The sequence below is a fragment of the Babylonia areolata genome, chromosome 20 (genome assembly GCF_041734735.1).
Source record: "Babylonia areolata isolate BAREFJ2019XMU chromosome 20, ASM4173473v1, whole genome shotgun sequence".
Taxonomy (NCBI): Eukaryota; Metazoa; Mollusca; class Gastropoda; order Neogastropoda; family Buccinidae; genus Babylonia; species Babylonia areolata.
Window position 1 is genome coordinate 30,323,665 of NC_134895.1, and position 18,111 is coordinate 30,341,775.

Genomic DNA, 18,111 nt, shown 5'->3' on the forward strand with positions numbered 1-18,111 from the left:
TAGAGTGACCACAGGCAAACTGGCTCCATCACACGATGTTATTGCCATTGTCAGCACACAGGACGTGGTCAAACCATGATCCTCATTGCTCGCGGTTTCGTTCCGTGTCAAAGAGATAGGTCTGAAGTGTCCTCCTCAGCAATCATGACAGAAACGTGTTTAGATTAACTGGAGTATGCGCGTCACTGCAGATTAAAATAAAAGAAAGATATGTTAGTTACCATTAGTTTTCTCATGTTTACTGACAGGTGTAAGCACACGTGTTGGGGAGATGCTAATGTACCGCTTTCAGTATATGAGGCAGGCAGCTGTTAGGAGCACCACACATGCTTTTGTTACAAACTTCTTGTGCTGGTTACTATCTCTCTACGTTAATGACATATATATGTTAAAGATATCACAGATGCATTTGTTGCAGTGATTGCTGACGAAAGCAACTTCATGAATGGCCAGCGCAGATTGCGTGATATCAAGATACAGGCCAAAAGGTGTTTGCTTACGTCACCACTGATGACAAACGCACGTGGATGCCGTGCACACATTGCACGCGATCGAGCTCGTGCATAACACGATCACTGATGATTACTGCTTCTTTAGCGCATTACTGCTGTCTGAAACCTCTCCCTCGTGTTTCCTTCTTCCCCACTATCAGTCTTTCGCCCCACTCCACCCCATCCACAAACATTGGTGCAGTGAACTCACTGGTAACTTCATCTCTGCATTCTTCATCTTCATCAATTTGTGCAGTGAACTCACTGGTAACTTGACTCATCTCTGCATTCTTCATCTTCATCAATTTGTGCAGTGAACTCACTGGTAATTTTACTCATCTCTGCATTCTTCATCTTCATCAATTTGTGCAGTGAACTCACTGGTAACTTTACTCATCTCTGCATTCTTCATCTTCATCAATTTGTGCAGTGAACTCACTGGTAACTTGACTCATCTCTGCATTCTTCATCTTCATCAATTTGTGCAGTGAACTCACTGGTAACTTTACTCATCTCTGCATTCTTCATCTTCATCAATTTGTGAAGTGAACTCACTGGTAATTTTACTCATCTCTGCATTCTTCATCTTCATCAATTTGACGGCCACAATCATCGAGTTAATTACTCTGCCGCTCGTTGCTACATCCACCCCTAATTTCTCATCGCATTTTGCTCCGGTTGTTTCGTTTTTCTATTCATTTTCTTGTCTCACATCACCTGCTGTCTCTTGTCTCACATCACATGCTGTATATATATACCCTACAAACATGTTCAACAAAAAGAAAGTAAAGGAATAAAAATGTTTGTAATGTCGTGACACGGTAGCGGTGGATTTTATTGAAGTTTTTCAATGGCTGTAAAGTTGTAAACATATTTTGGAAACACACAGAGCAAAACATTTATATGGAAACCAACGTTGATTTGTCATTATATGTTTCTGACATATTGCTTGGCATGAAAATACGGTGATTGTATTCAGGGCAGATACACAATACAATAATCATGTAATATCAATTGGCAAAATGTGCATCAGTATAGTTGAAAAGACAAAGTCTGCTCTGCCTGTACAATTTATATTTGAAAAAGACAGAAACCTGGTCATTACCAGCCGCCGTGGCGAAGTGATTAGCGTCGCGGACTGACGGCTGGGAGGACGCGGGTTCGAATCCCAGCGGCTCCAACCCAGAGTTGAGTGTGCTATGGGCTTAAATGGGGAGACTGGGACCAAACAGTAAAGTATCATCTACTTCACGGATGCATCTTTGGGTGTGTTGCTCTAATTACCTGACCAACATTACAAGTGTCTGTATCTCTCGGGCCTGGTTGACGCCGGGATATCATTACGACTGGAAACGTAGAGTACAGCCTTGTCACGTACTCCCAAACCAAAATGGACCTCCACAGCAAGATCGTCATCGTCATCCTCCTCCTCCGTCATCATCATCAATATAAACAAAAAAAACAGTCCCGAAGTCTGTGGCTTTTCATGCCCTGCTCTCATGGTGACCACAGTTTCGATACCCCTCCACTCCCGTGCTTGGGGTGAGTCCTGTCAATGCCTTCAGTGTCGGCAGATTCATGGAGAGCTGTTGTTGGAGGGACGTGGTGGTGGGCTCCACTCTGGAAGGGACGCTCTCTCAGTCTGGCTCCGCGACTAAGCCATCATTGTCGTCAGTAGGGGGCTTAGTAGATGGTGTCCTAAGTGCGTAAAATCAGAACAGGCACCACTGAACACCACCGAAGTGACTCAGCAGCAGTGCAGGGTCTACTGTGGTGTGTGGCCTCTTAACGACCTAACATCGATAGTTCCTTGCGGACTGCCGACGCTGGGAGTGTGACAGACGAACCCGGGTGTGGCTGTGTGTGTGTGTGTGTGTGAGTGGGTGGGTGGGTGGGGGGGTCATATTGCTTATTCATCTGCACACTTGTCTGTACGTCAGTCTACCATATATCATGTTGATTTTCTTCCTTCTTTAATGTATGTTTAGTCCACAGTAAGTGATGACTTGGGAGTGAGGCGAGAATGGTGGACAAACAGGTAAACAGTCACAAAAGACAACAGAGCAATGGAAAAACACAAACTCGATCAACACTGAAATTGTGCACATATGGCGATGTCCATGAATGTAGCAGCAGACAAAGAATTGTGCGTGTAATTAAATGTAATTAAATGGAAAAAAGCAAGAAACAAAGTAAATGCACAAATGTATAAGTTTAGAAGAAAAAAAAAGAAAGGAAAGAATTTTTTTAAAAGGAGGCTGAAGACCTGAAAAAGGGGGAAAAAGAAAGTGTGGATAAAATATGAGCATGGAGGCCCAACAAGAACAAAAAAAAAAAAAAAAAAAAAAAAAAAATTCGGAAAACAATTCAACGCAATACAATACAAATATGAATAGTCCCCTGTTGGAGTGCCATTTCTATACAGTTTACATTATTAAATACGCAGTGCGTGTGTGTGTGTGTGTGTGTGTGTGTGTGTGTGTGTGTGTGTTTGTGTGTGTGTGTATGTGTGTGTGCGTGCGTGTGTGCGTGTGTGCATGCGTGCGTGCGTGTGTGCGTGCGTGCGTGCGTGCGTGCGCGCGCGCGCGCGCGTGTGTGTGTTGCTGTTTCGATTAATGTTCTCGCTGATGTAAAGAAAAACAAAAACCAACCTACCAAACAAAAAACTGCCGTTGACGATGATAATTATGGTTATGATGACTACAGTGACACATGTTACGTACATTATACCTGTACATACACGACGATGATGATGTTGACGACAACGACATTCGTAAGAACATTGCACCTGGATGCACAAAAATGACGATGACGATAATGACGACATTCCTTCAGACACTATGTGTACCCGTTTGTGGATGATGTCGACGAAGATAATGACAACATTCATTCCGACACCACGGCCGTATGTCAATGATGATGACGACATCACAAAATCGCTATCGCTCACGCACCTGCATCTCTGAACACCAGAAACACGTCGTTGACGCTGCGTACCGAGCCCAGGTCCACCGTCCAGTCCACGTATTTCAGATCAGGAGGTGTGAACAAGCACGTGCTGTTGGCCCTGTCACCGTGGTTACTCCTGTCACCGTCGACAGCAAGGCTGGCTGTTAAATCCTTTCCCGCGGAGACGTTGCACGGCTGGTTGAAGGCGATGTTTTCTGGTGGAGGGGAAAACAATAGAGAAGAGAGAGGAAAATAAATATTTAGATGGTTTAGTAAGAATGTGTAGTTATCTGTTCTTCGAGTGTGTATGTGAGTCTCTTTTACCCCCCACTCTCTCTCTATTAAGTCGGTGAGTTTGTGACTCACTCGTACACTGAATTCACCCATCCCCACACTGGCCTCCACACTGTCCGTCGAACACGTTTATTCCCCCTTTCATACCCCTCCTCCCGTCGCCCCCACCCCCACCCCTCCCAACTTCTCTTTGCGTCTTACTCTCTGTTTATTATGCGTCTTTGTATGTCTGTATCTCTGTTCATTTTGCCTCTTTGTCTGTCTCTCTGTCTGACGGACAGAAGCAAATTAAGACTGTCACTTTTGATGATGGACACACACACACACACACACACACACACACACACACACACACACACACACACACACACTGACATTTTATTGTCATTACCTGTAAGGATCTACCGACAAGGGGGTGACGTGTTATTTTGCTTAACCCAAGTAACAGCAGAACATGATTATTCTGCTCGTCCAAGAAGTACCTGAATACATCCTCACACACAAACACACACAAAAAAGGGAACAATAGTAAAACCCGACTGTCCATTCTATAGTGATATTGTGTAGTTTAACAATATCTACTTTAACATCAGAACACACACAAAATACGTATTATACATGATTACCTTCTTTGTTATTTCTGGTATTGCTATCATTAATAAAGATATGTCTTAACGTTTGTGCTTCTGCAGTCAGTTTATTGACTGTAGTATAAATATATTAACAGGCGATAAAGCAGCAACGAGGTCGAGTCTTTTAGCTATATCCAATATTTGAAAATGCACAATTTTTTCCCCTTAATTCACCACATGACTTGCACTGACATAGGAAATATCTTTCATCAACCCAAAATGCACACAAAAAGGACAAGGCGAATCTGTGGATGTTCCAGGTTGAAACCATCTTTTGTTTGGATTGAAACCAAATGTTCTCTGTCGAAATTTTCCTTGATTTGATATATGCCATTTGTGATAGCTATTTTCCCGTCTGAAATACGATTTTAAATGTGAAAAAATATCAACATATTTTTCTTAATCTTCATTATACTGGGTTCGATTCCCGTTCTCGCCCTTTCCCTCAAGTTTAACGAATATCAAATTGGAGGTCGAGTCATTTGGATGAGACAATAAACCGAGGTCCCGCCTGTAACACACACTTGGCGCACTGAAACAGAACCCATGCAACGACAGTGTTGTCATCTGGCCAAATCTGTAGGATAAATCCACTCTGATAGGTCTCTCTCTCTGGGTTCTCCCGCCGTGTCCGACGGATGAGTAGGAAGGCAGGTCATCTGCTGATTTGGGTCCTCATGTGGGAATGAAGACCAATAGCTGAGGCACAAGGTCGTCCACAGATGCTGCATGAAATGGAGTCCTGCAAGGATGGGCCCCGTTTTTTTTCAGATTCCTTCCTCCCTTCCTGGATGGCGGCTTTCTCTGTTGCACTCGAATGTCTTTGTGCCCTGGGTACACCGTTGCTTCTACTGTGTTCTGTCAAGGGCGACATCTTCCCAGAAAGCAGTGTCGATGTTGCAGTCTCTGAAGTTGGCCTTCAAGTGTCGTTTATCTCTTGAGAGGCCTTCCTGCCGTCCTCCATATGAACGTGTCCTGTCCATCGGAGTTGGATTTTTATGAGTACACACTGAATGTTGGGTAGGCCACACTTCTTTTGGACCTGTGGGTTCGGCACTCTTGTCTTGCCATTCGATGCTGCAGATCTTGCAAAAGCATCGTTGATGGAACTGTTCGAGTTATTGGATGTATCGGCGGTACGAGGTCCAAGTCTCAAAACAGTAGAGGAGAGAACTCAGAACCACAGCTCTGAACAAGGCGACCTTTGTGCGCAAGTTGATGCCACGGTCTTACCACAGACTCTTCGAGAGTCTGCCAAAGAAAGAGCTGGCCTTTGAGATGCGCAACATCACTTTTTCATCCAGAGATCCGTTGCTGCTTACAGTGCTGCCCAAATAGCAGAACTTGTCCACAGTTTTGATGACGACAGGTGGTGGTGGAGCACTGGCAGCTCCGGACGGTGAAGGCTCGGTCTTACCAAGACTGATCGAAAGTCCAAAGCGTTGGCAGGCTCTTGCTAAGTGTCTTCATGGGAGTACGCGGCTAGTGCACAGTCATCAACAAAGAGGAACTCTCTGAGAAGGGCCTCAAAACTTTAGTCTTGGCCTCGAGTCGTCGAAGGTTAAAGAGTTTGCCATCTGAATGAAACTGGATGTATACCCCCTTGTCACAGTCCTGGAATGCATCAATCAGCATTGCAGCAAACAGAACGGAAAAAAGGTGGGGGTTAAAACCTATTCCTGCTTCACTTCGATTTTCAATGGGAATGGGTCAGAGGTATCTCCGTTCTCTTGCACCCTCCTGCATGCTGTAATGGAATGAAACAATAAGTGAGGTGAACTTTTCCGGGCAATCAAACTGAATACTCTGATAGGTACACACACACACACACACACACACACACACACACACACACACACACACACACACACACCACATGCAAGCACCCAAGGCCTGAATAAGCTCATTGGGTTATGCTGCCGGTCAGGCATCTGCCTAGCAAGATGTGAGGTAGCGCATATGGATTTGTCCGAACCCAATGACACCTCCTTAATTTAAGAAACTGAAAATGCATTTCGAAGACTGGGTAAGAATAAATATTTATTATGTAAAAGGTCTTGTGAAATAGAATGGAATGTTTTTGAATACATGCATTTATATATTCCAAGACAAAATTGATACTCGAGTCCCAGTGTTGAACTATTTTTGTAAGCTCAATACAACACTGGAAAACAACGATCAGAATGGACCCAGTTTAATACAGCATATAAGCATATACTGCTATGATAAAAGCTCTAAGAGGAACGAAGTATTTCTACGATATCCTTATTGGAAACCAGAACTACCAAACCCCTGTAAAAACCGGGACGTGATTTAAAAAAAAAACAAACTTGAATGGAAGAATATTTCATTACAAGAAAAATCCAAGAAATATGATTAAGATGGTTCCAGATGAACATTAATCGTCACATTCTTGTAACAAATTATGTTCTGGTGAAAATGGGAGCAGGCCTACTACCAGATAAGAAGTGTAATATCTGCAAACTTTAAAAAAGACAATTCTACATTATCTATGGGAGTGTAATCATGTACAACTTTTTAAAACAGAATTGAAAGACATTTAAAGGAAAAGTGTTTACATTGTCACAGCCTTACTCTTAATGCTTTTGGGACAAAACAAAATAAAAACTAGTGGGTGTTACTAACATTTTATTGATAGCTAAATCTATAGTATGTATATAAATGTAGATTCAATAAAGTAAAGCCAGCTTTACAAAAGTTCTCAAAAGATATCGAGGTCTCAACGTAACTATGGAACATAACAAATAAATGCAAAAATAGACACCCGGTCGCTGTCTCTGTCTCGTCCTCTGTTCTTTCCCCCTCCCCTCTCTCTCTTTCTCTGTTTCTCCTCACTCCCTGCTCTGCCCTCACCCCCCCTCCCCTCTCTCTCTTTCTCTGTTTCTCCTCACTCCCTGCTCTGCCCTCACCCCCCCTCCCCTCTCTCTCTTTCTCTGTTTCTCCTCACTCCCTGCTCTGCCCTCACCCCCCCTCCCCTCTCTCTCTTTCTCTGTTTCTCCTCACTCCCTGCTCTGCCCTCACCCCCCTCCCCTCTCTCTCTTTCTCTGTTTCTCTTCACTCCCTGCTCTGCCCTCACCCCCCCTCCCCTCTCTCTCTTTCTCTGTTCCTCTTCACTCCCTGCTCTGCCCTCATCCCCCCTCCCCTCTCTCTCTTTCTCTGTTCCTCTTCACTCCCTGCTCTGCCCTCACCCCCCTCCCCTCTCTCTTTCTCTGTTTCTCTTCACTCCCTGCTCTGCCCTCACCCCCCCCCCCTCTCTCTCTTTGTTTCTCTTCACTCCCTGCTCTGCCCTCACCCCCCCTCCCCTCTCTCTCTTTGTTTCTCTTCACTCCCTGCTCTGCCCTCACCCCCCTCCCCTCTCTCTTTCTCTGTTTCTCCTCACTCCCTGCTCTGCCCTCATCCCCCTCCCCTCTCTCTCTTTCTCTGTTTCTCTTCACTCCCTGCTCTGCCCTCACCCCCCCTCCCCTCTCTCTCTTTCTCTGTTCCTCTTCACTCCCTGCTCTGCCCTCACCCCCCCTCCCCTCTCTCTCTTTGTTTCTCTTCACTCCCTGCTCTGCTCTCACCCCCCCCCCTCCCCTCTCTCTCTTTGTTTCTCTTCACTTCCTGCTCTGCTCTCACCCCCCCCCTCTCTCTCTCTTTGTTTCTCTTCACTTCCTGCTCTGCCCTCAGCACCCCTCCCCTCTCTCTCTTTGTTTCTCTTCACTTCAGGCTCTGCTCTCAGCACCCCTCCCCTCTCTCTCTTTCTCTGTTCTTCTTCACTCCCTGCTCTGCCCTCACCCCCCCACCTCCCCTCTCTCTCTTTCTCTGTTTCTCCTCACTCCCTCCTCTGCCCTCACCCCCCTCCCCTCTCTCTCTTTGTTTCTCTTCACTTCAGGCTCTGCTCTCAGCACCCCTCCCCTCTCTCTCTTTCTCTGTTTCTCTTCACTCCCTGCTCTTCCCTCATCCCCCCTCCCCTCTCTCTCTTTGTTTCTCTTCACTCCCTGCTCTGCCCTCATCCCCCCTCCCCTCTCTCTCTTTGTTTCTCTTCACTTCAGGCTCTGCTCTCAGCACCCCTCCCCTCTCTCTCTTTCTCTGTTCCTCTTCACTCCCTGCTCTGCCCTCACCCCCCCTCTCTCTCTTTCTCTGTTTCTCCTCACTCCCTCCTCTGCCCTCACCCCCCTCCCCTCTCTCTCTTTGTTTCTCTTCACTTCAGGCTCTGCTCTCAGCACCCCTCCCCTCTCTCTCTTTCTCTGTTTCTCTTCACTCCCTGCTCTGCCCTCACCACTCCCTCCCTCCCCCCTCCCTCTCTTTCTCTGTTCTTCACTCCCTGCTCTGCCCTCACCACCACCCCCTCCCCCTTCTTACTCCGTTCATCTCCCCTCTCTCTCTCTCCCCCCTTTCTCTCTCCACTTCTCCCCTTTCTCTCCTCCTCTCCTCGCTTTCTCTTTCTCTCCGCCCCACCCCCTCCCGCCCACCCCCACCCCCTGTGTCCCTGCTCTCTCTCTCTCCAAATTTCTCCCAAGAAACATTCTGATTCCGCTTCACCGACGTCTTAGACATCTTGGCGGGCATGGCACATCAATGTTTCACAATGGAGTTGACTGATGGGGAAGGGAAGAGAGAGGACACAATGCCGGGGACAAAGTGATAGTGAAGGGGGAGGAGAGAGAGAGGGGGGGGGGGGGCAGAGACAGAGAGGAAGAATGGGGAGGGATATATGGGGGAGGGGAGAGGAACTGAGAGACACAAGCAGACAGACATACAGACGTACAGGCACAGACAGCCTCCAACCCTCATTTCCATTCCCCAGCTAAAAGAAAAAAGGAGAAAAATGTGGGTTCTGAACGGTAGAGCCATGCAAGTCTCTGGCCCCCCACTACACGTACACAACTTGTCCATTTCTCTTGGTACGGCTGTGGGTCAGACCACCACGCAGCCATCTTCATCGCTAACTCACTGTGTGGACGTCAACAACACTCCCATTGTCCAAATCTCAATTTCCGTTATCTGCCGCTGCTGAAAAACAGCCACCCGTCTTCCCCTGTGTCTCTACCCGTCCCACGAACCGGCCATGGCCGCTTCTCTGGCGTAAGTTACGTCATAACAGAGTCTATGACTGCTCACACAAAAAAGCTCCTTCGTGAAAATAGTCTCCCTTCAAAGGGGGCTGAACAATAAACAATCTCTCTCTCTCTCTCTCTCTCTCTCTCTCTCTCTCTCTCGCTCTGTGTGTGTGTGTGTGTGTGAGAGAGAGAGAGAGAGAGAGAGAGAGAGAGAGAAAGACAGAAAGAGAGAGAGAGAGAAAGACAGAGAGAGAGAGAGAGTGTGTGTGTGTGTGTGTGTGTGCGCGCGTGTGTGTGTACATGTGTATGTGTGCGCATGTGTATGTGTGTGTGGTATGTGTGTGTCCGCGTGTGCGTGCGTGCGTGCGTGTGTGTATGTGTGCGGGTATGTGTATGTGTCGGTGGGTTAGTCAAGAGTTATCAACATGCACGGAGCGTCCACGTCCGCCCCTTGTGAGATCTGACCCAGGTCATTTTGTTCAAAGCGTCGAAATAACCGTGTGCGTGTGTGTGTGTGTGTGTGTGTGTGTGTGTGTGTGTGTGTGTGTGTGTGTGTGTGTGCGTGCGTGCGTGCGTGCGTGCGTGCGTGCGTGTGTGCGTGCGTGCGTGCGTGCGTGTGTGTGTGTGTGTGTTGGGTGAGGAAGGGCAGATTGAGTGGGAGAATATTCGATTCAGTTACAAACGTAAGCTCCAGACCCTCGGGAGGTATTTATCAAAAATACATTACATAAATATATGGGCATCTAAAGGAAAGAAAGAGAGGAACTGAGAGAGAGAGAGAGAGAGAGAGAGAGAGAGAACACTGAACACTGAAATGTTTAATGTCATTAACTGAAAAGCTCTGGTGACATAGTAGGCACAAATCAGAACAAAATGGTGCAAATAGATGAAACAGAAAAAACAAAAAACAAAACCAGAATTGAAACAACATAAACTAATAACAGATTTGCGACACTTTGGCACATTGTCATTAGCTTAAAAGTACATGTGCCAGGAGGTAATTTGCCTTTTTTTCAGTCGTTCGTCTCCAAGGAGAGAGAGAGAGAGAGAGAGAGAGAGAGAGAGAGAGAGAGAGAGAGAGAGAGAGAGATGCCTTAAGATTATTAGTTTGATATTTTGAAAATATATAATACTTTGAAATGTTGTGTCATTCAGTTACGTATGCCATTATATTCCAGTTACAAACGTTGAAACATCAAAGCTGCCTTTCGATAAATATATATCGATATATCTCTCAGATGAATTTCTTCAATCTGTGTGTGTGTGTTTGTGTGTGTGTGTGTGTGTGTGTGTGTGTGTGTGTGTGCGTGCATGCGTGCGTCCGTGCGTGTGTGTGTGTGTGTGTGTGTGCGTGCGCGTGCGCGTGCGCGCGCGTGTGTGTGTATGTGTGTGTGACTGAAACCTGACTGAGTGACACATGAGTCGGCGTCCTGTTGTGGAAATGACTCGGTGCTTCCAAAGCGATTAGAGTTTGGTCTCTGAGCTAAGCTAGGCACTATGATGCATATATATATATATATATATATATATATATATATATATATATATATATATATATATAGTTATTATCAGATTATATATACTATACTTATATCATTATTATCATCATCATCGTCATTATTATTATTTGGTCACGTTTATAAATCACCAGCGGTAACTTCAGGACACTGGTAATGTTTATTTGTGTCCCCATGTGAACATTAATTGTTCATTTACAATGTTCTGTCAAAGTAACGGGGAGAAGGGGGTATGGGTTGGGGGCAGACCATGGAGAGTGAGGAAGGGGGCAACAGGTATGAATTGGAGAGCAGAGGGAAGGGGAAGGAGGATTTGGCATGATGGGGACTGGGTGTAGAGTTGATTGGGGGGTCACTCGTGTCAGGCTTACATGTGTCGCATGGCTGCGTGACGAATGGTCTTGCCTGAACCGTCTCTTTCTCTATCTGTCTTGCTGTCGCTCTTTTCTCTCCTTTCCTCCTTCATATTAACTATATCCCCATCACAATGGGCCATGGTCTACACTCTTCCAGCTAGAGCTTCAATTCTCTTTAGGAGAGAAGCACCAAATATGAAACAGTACCTTTTATGAAACACCGTTAAAAACAATGTAAAGGGACAAAGTTTCGGAAATCCAGCAGTAGAGTTAACAAGAGATATCTCCAGTGACCATTTGTCCGTATCCGAGATGGCGATAGCAGATACAACTGTGAAGCGGAAAGTAACATTTGAAATTTCGTTTCGTGTTAATAATTTTGACTCACTTGTGTAATTATCTTTGACATCATTCTGTACATATTGCAAGCATTTCTTAAAGAATATCACAACAATACAGTCCAGTCACTTGGAAACAAGGAAGTTGACAGCATTGAAGCAGAACTTAATTTCTTTTTGGAAGAGCAGGCATGGAAGTGGGGAGCCTACATTATTCCTGATATGAAACACGTAATGGTCCTATATGAAATTATGAAACACTGTTTTATGTTAAGAACGGTGTTCCATAAAAGGAGCCAGCGAAGAAGACGTGTTTTATGGCGCTTACGTATTGTGCTGTATACTGTTTTACGTCACACGGCTGGCTTATTCACTTTTTTACTCCCAGATTGCTTCTAAACGTGTGACGTGCGAAGACAATTTGGGTTAAATTGTGTGTGTGTGTGTGTGTGTGTGTGTGTGTGTTTATTTCGAAGTGACATCTTAAAAGGAAGTGCTATTAGTTTTCTATTGTGTAGTTTTTTTGCCTTGTTTTTCAGTTCTTCGTTTATCAGTTCGGTTGAAAGGCATTATTGTTGTTTCGCATTAGGCACTGACTTTTGCCACATTAGTCGCACATGGTCCTCATATGAAACTGTTTCATATTTAGCACAGACATGTTTCATATTTGGAGCAAGCGGTCCGAATATGAAACATTGTGGGGGTTTTTCAGTTTTAAACAAAGTTACCCTTCTTTGTTTTGGATTTTAACAGCTTTTTTCATGCTTCGAGGTACTTTGATTAAAGTTCAGGCCTTGAGAGAAAAAAAAGGAAGGAAATGAATATCTAAATTTAAAAAAAAAAAAAAAAAAAAAAAAAAAAGAAAAGGAAAAAGAAAAAAAAAGAAAAAAAATTATTAAAACATTAATATGATAATAATAATAATTAATAAAAACATAAAATAAAAAGACAATAATGATAATAAATAAACAAATAAGCAAATAAATGTAAAACACACAGACACATACACACACATGCATAAGAGATACGTAACAAACATACAGTTTCACAGATATGAGTTTCAGTTTCAGTAGCTCAAGGAGGCGTCACTGCGTTCGGACAAATCCATATACGATACACCATATCTGCCAAGCAGATGCCTGACCAGCAGCGTAACCCAACGCGCTTAGTCAGGCCTTGAGAAAAAAAAAAGAAAAAAAGGGGGGTGAATAAATAATAGATAAATACATTTTAAAAAACTACCACTACTACTAATGATATTGTATAAGGCGCAAAACCTTGATGAAGTCAACTATAAGCGTACATTAATTTTAAAAAAAATAAATAAATAAAAAAGAGTAGTAGTAGTGGTGGTGGTGTGTGTGTGTCCATCGAGATCGATGATGACCATCGTTGTCATCCAGCTGGGAGATGGGGGGAGGGTGGTGGTGGGGTGGGGGGATGCTCATGAATCTATCTGTGAATGTGCAGATGGCTGAATAGTCCAATCTGCGGACGAAATGTTCGCTGACAGTTGGGGCAGACAAAGACAGACAATATCATTGTCAGGGAGCTTGTTTGCCTGTGACTTTCTGGCCTGCCTCTTCTGAACAGCTGCAGCAGTCCTGTTGGCATCGCACAACTTGGCGCCTTTGTGCACAGCAGCGCGCCATTTGTCACGGTCCACTGCAGATTCCTCCCAGGAGTCAGGGATGATATCAAACGCTTTCAGAGTATCTCTGAAGCGCTTCTTCTGACCTCTGTGTGATCTCTTCCCTTGTTGCAGCTCGCCATAGAAGAGCCTTTTGGGCAGCCGATGGTCTGGCATGCGCGCCACGTGTCCAGCCCAGCGAAGCTGGGACTGCATCAGGATGGTGAAGATGCTGGGAAGGGTGGCTTTTGCAAGCACCTCCGTGTCTGGGGTCCTGTCTTGCTACTTGATGTTCAGTAGCTTCCTGAGGCATGTTGTGTGGAAGTGGTTCAGCTTCTTGGCGTGTCGTTGGTACACTGTCCAAGTTTCGCAGGCGTACAGTAGTGTGGGGAGAACTACTGCTCTGTAGACCTTTAGCTTGGTCTCAAGACCAATGCCTCTTCTGTTCCAGAAATTTGCATAGAGTCTGCCAAAGACTGCGCTTGCTCTTGCAATCCTGACGTTCACTTCATCGTCGATGGTCGCATTTCGTGACAGTGTGCTGCCAAGGTATGTGAACCGCTCCACCGCACTGAGTGTCTGACCGTTGACTGTGATGTTGGGCTCAACGTGGGGTTTGCCTGGGGCTGGCTGATGGAGAACTTCAGTTTTACTCGTGCTGATGGTAAGGCCGAAGTTCCTGCTGGCAGTGGCAAACTTGTCAACGCTGAGTTGCATGTCAACTTCAGATCCAACTTTGAGGGCACAATCATCAGCAAACAAAAAGTCTCTGATGATGTCTGTTATGACCTTCGTTTTTGCTTGAAGCCTTCTGAGGTTAAACAGCTTGCCATCTGTTCGGTACTTTAGGCCGATTCCAACATCGCCATCTCTGAAGGCATCAGTAAGCATTGCAGAGAACATGAGGCTGAACAGTGTTGGCGCCAGGACACAGCCTTGCTTGACACCATTTGTCACAGGAAAAGGAGCAGATGTTTCGCCATTGTCCTGGACTCGAGCATGCATGCCTTCATGGAATTGGCTGACCAAGGAAATAAATTTCCGAGGGCGTCCGTACTTGGCCATGATTTTCCACAGTCCCTCTCTACTCACGGTGTCGAAGGCCTTAGTGAGGTCGACATAGGTGGAGAACAGATCAGCATTTTGCTCCTGACATTTCTCTTGCAGCTGCCTTGCAGCAAACACCACGTCGGTGGTTCCGCGCTCTTTCCGAAATCCACATTGCCTCTCAGGCAAATGGCCTTGGTCAAGGTGCGCTGTGAGGTGGTTTAGTAGATCCTGTCGAGTATCTTGCCTGCGATGGAGAGCAAGGAAATGCACCGATGGTTATCACAGGCTTGCCGGTTCCCCTTTCGCTTGTACAAGTGAACGATAGATGCATCTTTGAAATCCTGGGGGATCGTCTCTTCTTTCCACATGAGTGAGTACAGCTGATGGAGCTTCTCAGTCAGCACAGTGCCTCCATCCTTGTAGACCTCTGCTGGTATGGAGTCTGAGCCAGGTGCTTTGCCACTGGATAGCAGACGGATTGCTTTCTGGGTCTCAAGAAGTGTTGGCGGATCGTCCAGTGCTTCGTTGATGGGGACTTGTGGGAGACGGTCTATGGCTTCATCATTTATGGAGGAAGGGCGATTTAGGACACTGTTGAAGTGCTCAGCCCAGCGTTCGAGAATTTTCTCCTTCTCGGTGATCAAGGTATTCCCATCTGCACTGAGGAGGGGGGATGATCCTGAGGATGTGGGGCCGTAGATTTCTTTTAAGGCATCATAGAACCTCTTCATATCGTGCCTGTCAGCATATCCCTGGATCTCATCAGCTTTGCAACTCAGCCACTTATCCTGCATCTGACGTAACTTTTGCTGAACAGTCCTGCGGATGGCATTGTACGCATCCTTTTTTGATGTGGACTTTGGGTTGCTCAGGTAGGCCTGATGCAGACGGCGTTTCTCATCCAGAAGCTGCTTGATTTCATCACAGTTTTCATCAAACCAGTCTTTGTGCTTTCTGGTCATGGGTCCAAGGGTCTCTGAAGCTGTACTATAGATCAGCTCGCGCAGGGTCCTCCAGTCAGACTCCACATTCTGGTTGTCCAGAGAGGCGGATTCCAGACGATCTTCCAGCAGCTCCTGTTTGATGGTGATGTTTTTCAGCTTAGCGATGTTGAGCCGTTTTGGAGCCTTCTGGCCTTGGGGGCGTCTCTTGGGTTGGATTCGAATATTCAGCTTCGAGACTACAAGGCGATGGTCTGTCCAACACTCAGCGCCGCACATGGTCTTTGTTACACGTACATCTTGCCTATCCCTTTTCCTGACGATGACGTAATCGATGAGATTCCAATGCTTTGAGCGAGGGTGCATCCATGACGTCCTGTTACGGGTAGGGAGGCAGAAAACTGTTGGCTATCAGCAGTTCGTGCTCTGCACAGGTCTGAAGCAAAAGCAATCCATTTGGGTTGCAGTGGCCCACGCCGTGCTTTCCAATCACTCCATCCCAGGAGATGTAGTCAGAGCCAACTCTAGCACTGAAGTCCCCAAGAATGATGAGCTTGTCTGCTTTCGGGATAACAGCAATGACAGAGTGAAGGTCCTCGTAGAACTTCGCCTTCACTTCATCCGGGTTGGTCATGGTTGGGGCGTAGGCACTGACAATGGTGAGGTGCTTCTGGCCAGATGCCAGTGGGAGTTTCATGGTCATAAGCCTATCATTGACTCCCTTTGGGATTCCAGCTAGCTTGCTGACAAGTGCTGTTTTTACTGCAAAACCAACGCCAGCCTCACGTCGCTCTTCGCTTCCTCGTCCACTCCAGAAGGTGTAACCAGATCCCCGTTCATTGAGCTCGCCTTCGCCTGCAAGCCGAGTCTTACTCAAGGCTGCGATGTCGATGTTGTATCTGGCGAGTTCGGATACAACTAGTGCCGTTCTCCTTTGGGGTCTGTCCGCGTTATCTCTGTCATGGAGAGTCCTTATGTTCCAAGCACCAATGGTGAGAGGAACGATCCTTGTTTTTTTTCTTTTCTTTCTCTTTGTTTCGACCGCATATGTAGGGTCCCCGCCAGCCGCGGTATGCTGGCCAGGGTGATATGGAGCAGGCAATTTTTAGGGCACCTTTTCTAGCCCCTTCCTCATGCCAGGGAGGTGAGCAGTGCATTCCTAAAGAAGGCTACTCAAACGCTCAGACGGCTGCCGAGCTCCATCGCTGCTCCTGTCGATGAAGAACGACCCTATGGCCCGAGCCGCCTGCGAGCAGGTCTGCGGCTGCGACTGCCAGTGTACCCACACCTGTCGTTTCGTCGCTCGCCTGTCGCCACAGGACTTGGGGGTGATGAAAGGATGAAGGATGAAAGGTCATTAAGGATGACTGATGACTTGCGCAATTAGTTTGTTTAAAGTGAAGAGGAGTTGCGCAACGTCGACCTCACTCTCTCGTCCGGGTTCACCGATTTCCAGTGGCAAGACTAAGTCGAGACGACTGGAGGATGAGCACGGATGCAGTAGATGACCAAGATATCCTTTCGGTGTCTCATCTTGCTCTCTGCATTCCACAGTGCGTTGCTGTAACCGCCTTCCTCTCCGTTGAACAGATATGTTTCTTCCGCAGATTCTGCCGGATCCAGACTTCACATGCATGGGTAGACACACCCCGGGGGCCAACTGCGTGTGGCATGCACACAGCACGGGGGAGCTAGATGGCCGTCGGTGGCTCTCCTGAGCCGACGCCCTTTTATGGATCTCGTTTTTAATTCCATAAGTGTGTCTAGCCACCCGCCTCACCAGTCCCGCAACACCCCGACCCTGAACAGGTTGTACTGGATTACAGGTTACCAGTAGCAGATCTAATGACCTGACCTGACACACTAGTAGTAGTAGTAATAATAATAATAATAATAATAAAATAAATAGTAAATAAATAAGACAACAATGATGAAAGAAGAAATATTTTGAGGAGTTAAACCAAACCCTTATGCAGACTGGACCCGATGATGACTTGACAATAGATGATCTAAACGAAGCAATAGCTAAATGCAAGAAAGAATCGGCTCCTGGCCCAAAGTTCGCTACTCGGACATCAAGGAGCTATCGGAAGAAGACAGAAGCAAACTTTTCAATCTGTATCAAAACAGTTTCCACAATGGACATGTGCCAGAGGACTGGACACACAGCTTCTTAAAACCCATACCAAAACCAGGAAAGGACCATCGTCAGGTATGCGGCTACCGAATCTTAACCATGCAAACCATTGCTGGAAAGCTCATGGAACGCATGATAGCCAGGAAACTTGCAAGGGATCTTGAACACAGGCACATTCTCCCTTCAAATCAAGGTAGTTACAGAACAGGAAAGTCCACATGGGAAAATGCAGCTGCTTTTGCACAAGAGGTGTATGAAGGATTTCAAAGAAAAAAAGAAACACTAGCAGTAGCAATCGACCTTGAAGATGCCTACAATAAAGTCCAGTTTGCCCACCTCATGGAGCTGCTACTTAAGGTATGGAGTAAGTTTCACACTGACAAGATGGATAGCAGGAAAGAACCGTCGTCCTACGACTCGGAGACTGGATGTCTGCACCTTCTAAACTATCCATGGGACAACCACAAGGGTCTCTGCTCTCTCCTGTCCTATACAATGTCTACACGAAGGGCCTTGCAGACTTAAACAACAATGGAATAGCTCGGGTGCTTCCTCTTGCGGATGATGGCCTGGTCTTCAAAACTTCGAAAAATGCTCAGGAAAGAATTAAAGCCGTCCAGAAACAACTAAACAATATTGCTCAATGGTGCAAAGACACAGGATCTTCCATCAATCCAGCGAAAGCCCAAACGTTGCTGTGAACCCTCAACGAAGGA

The 18,111-nt window shown here is 46.2% G+C and overlaps 1 protein-coding gene across 1 annotated transcript in view; it reads right to left on the minus strand.

Annotated features, from left to right (window-relative positions):
• Positions 1 to 18,111, minus strand: part of LOC143295393 (uncharacterized) — a 233,347-nt gene that overhangs the window by 106,863 nt on the left and 108,373 nt on the right. The window contains exon 3 of the mRNA XM_076607065.1: positions 3,446 to 3,655. Coding sequence (XP_076463180.1) covers positions 3,446 to 3,655 — 210 coding nt within the window. The remainder of the gene's footprint in view (positions 1 to 3,445; positions 3,656 to 18,111) is intronic.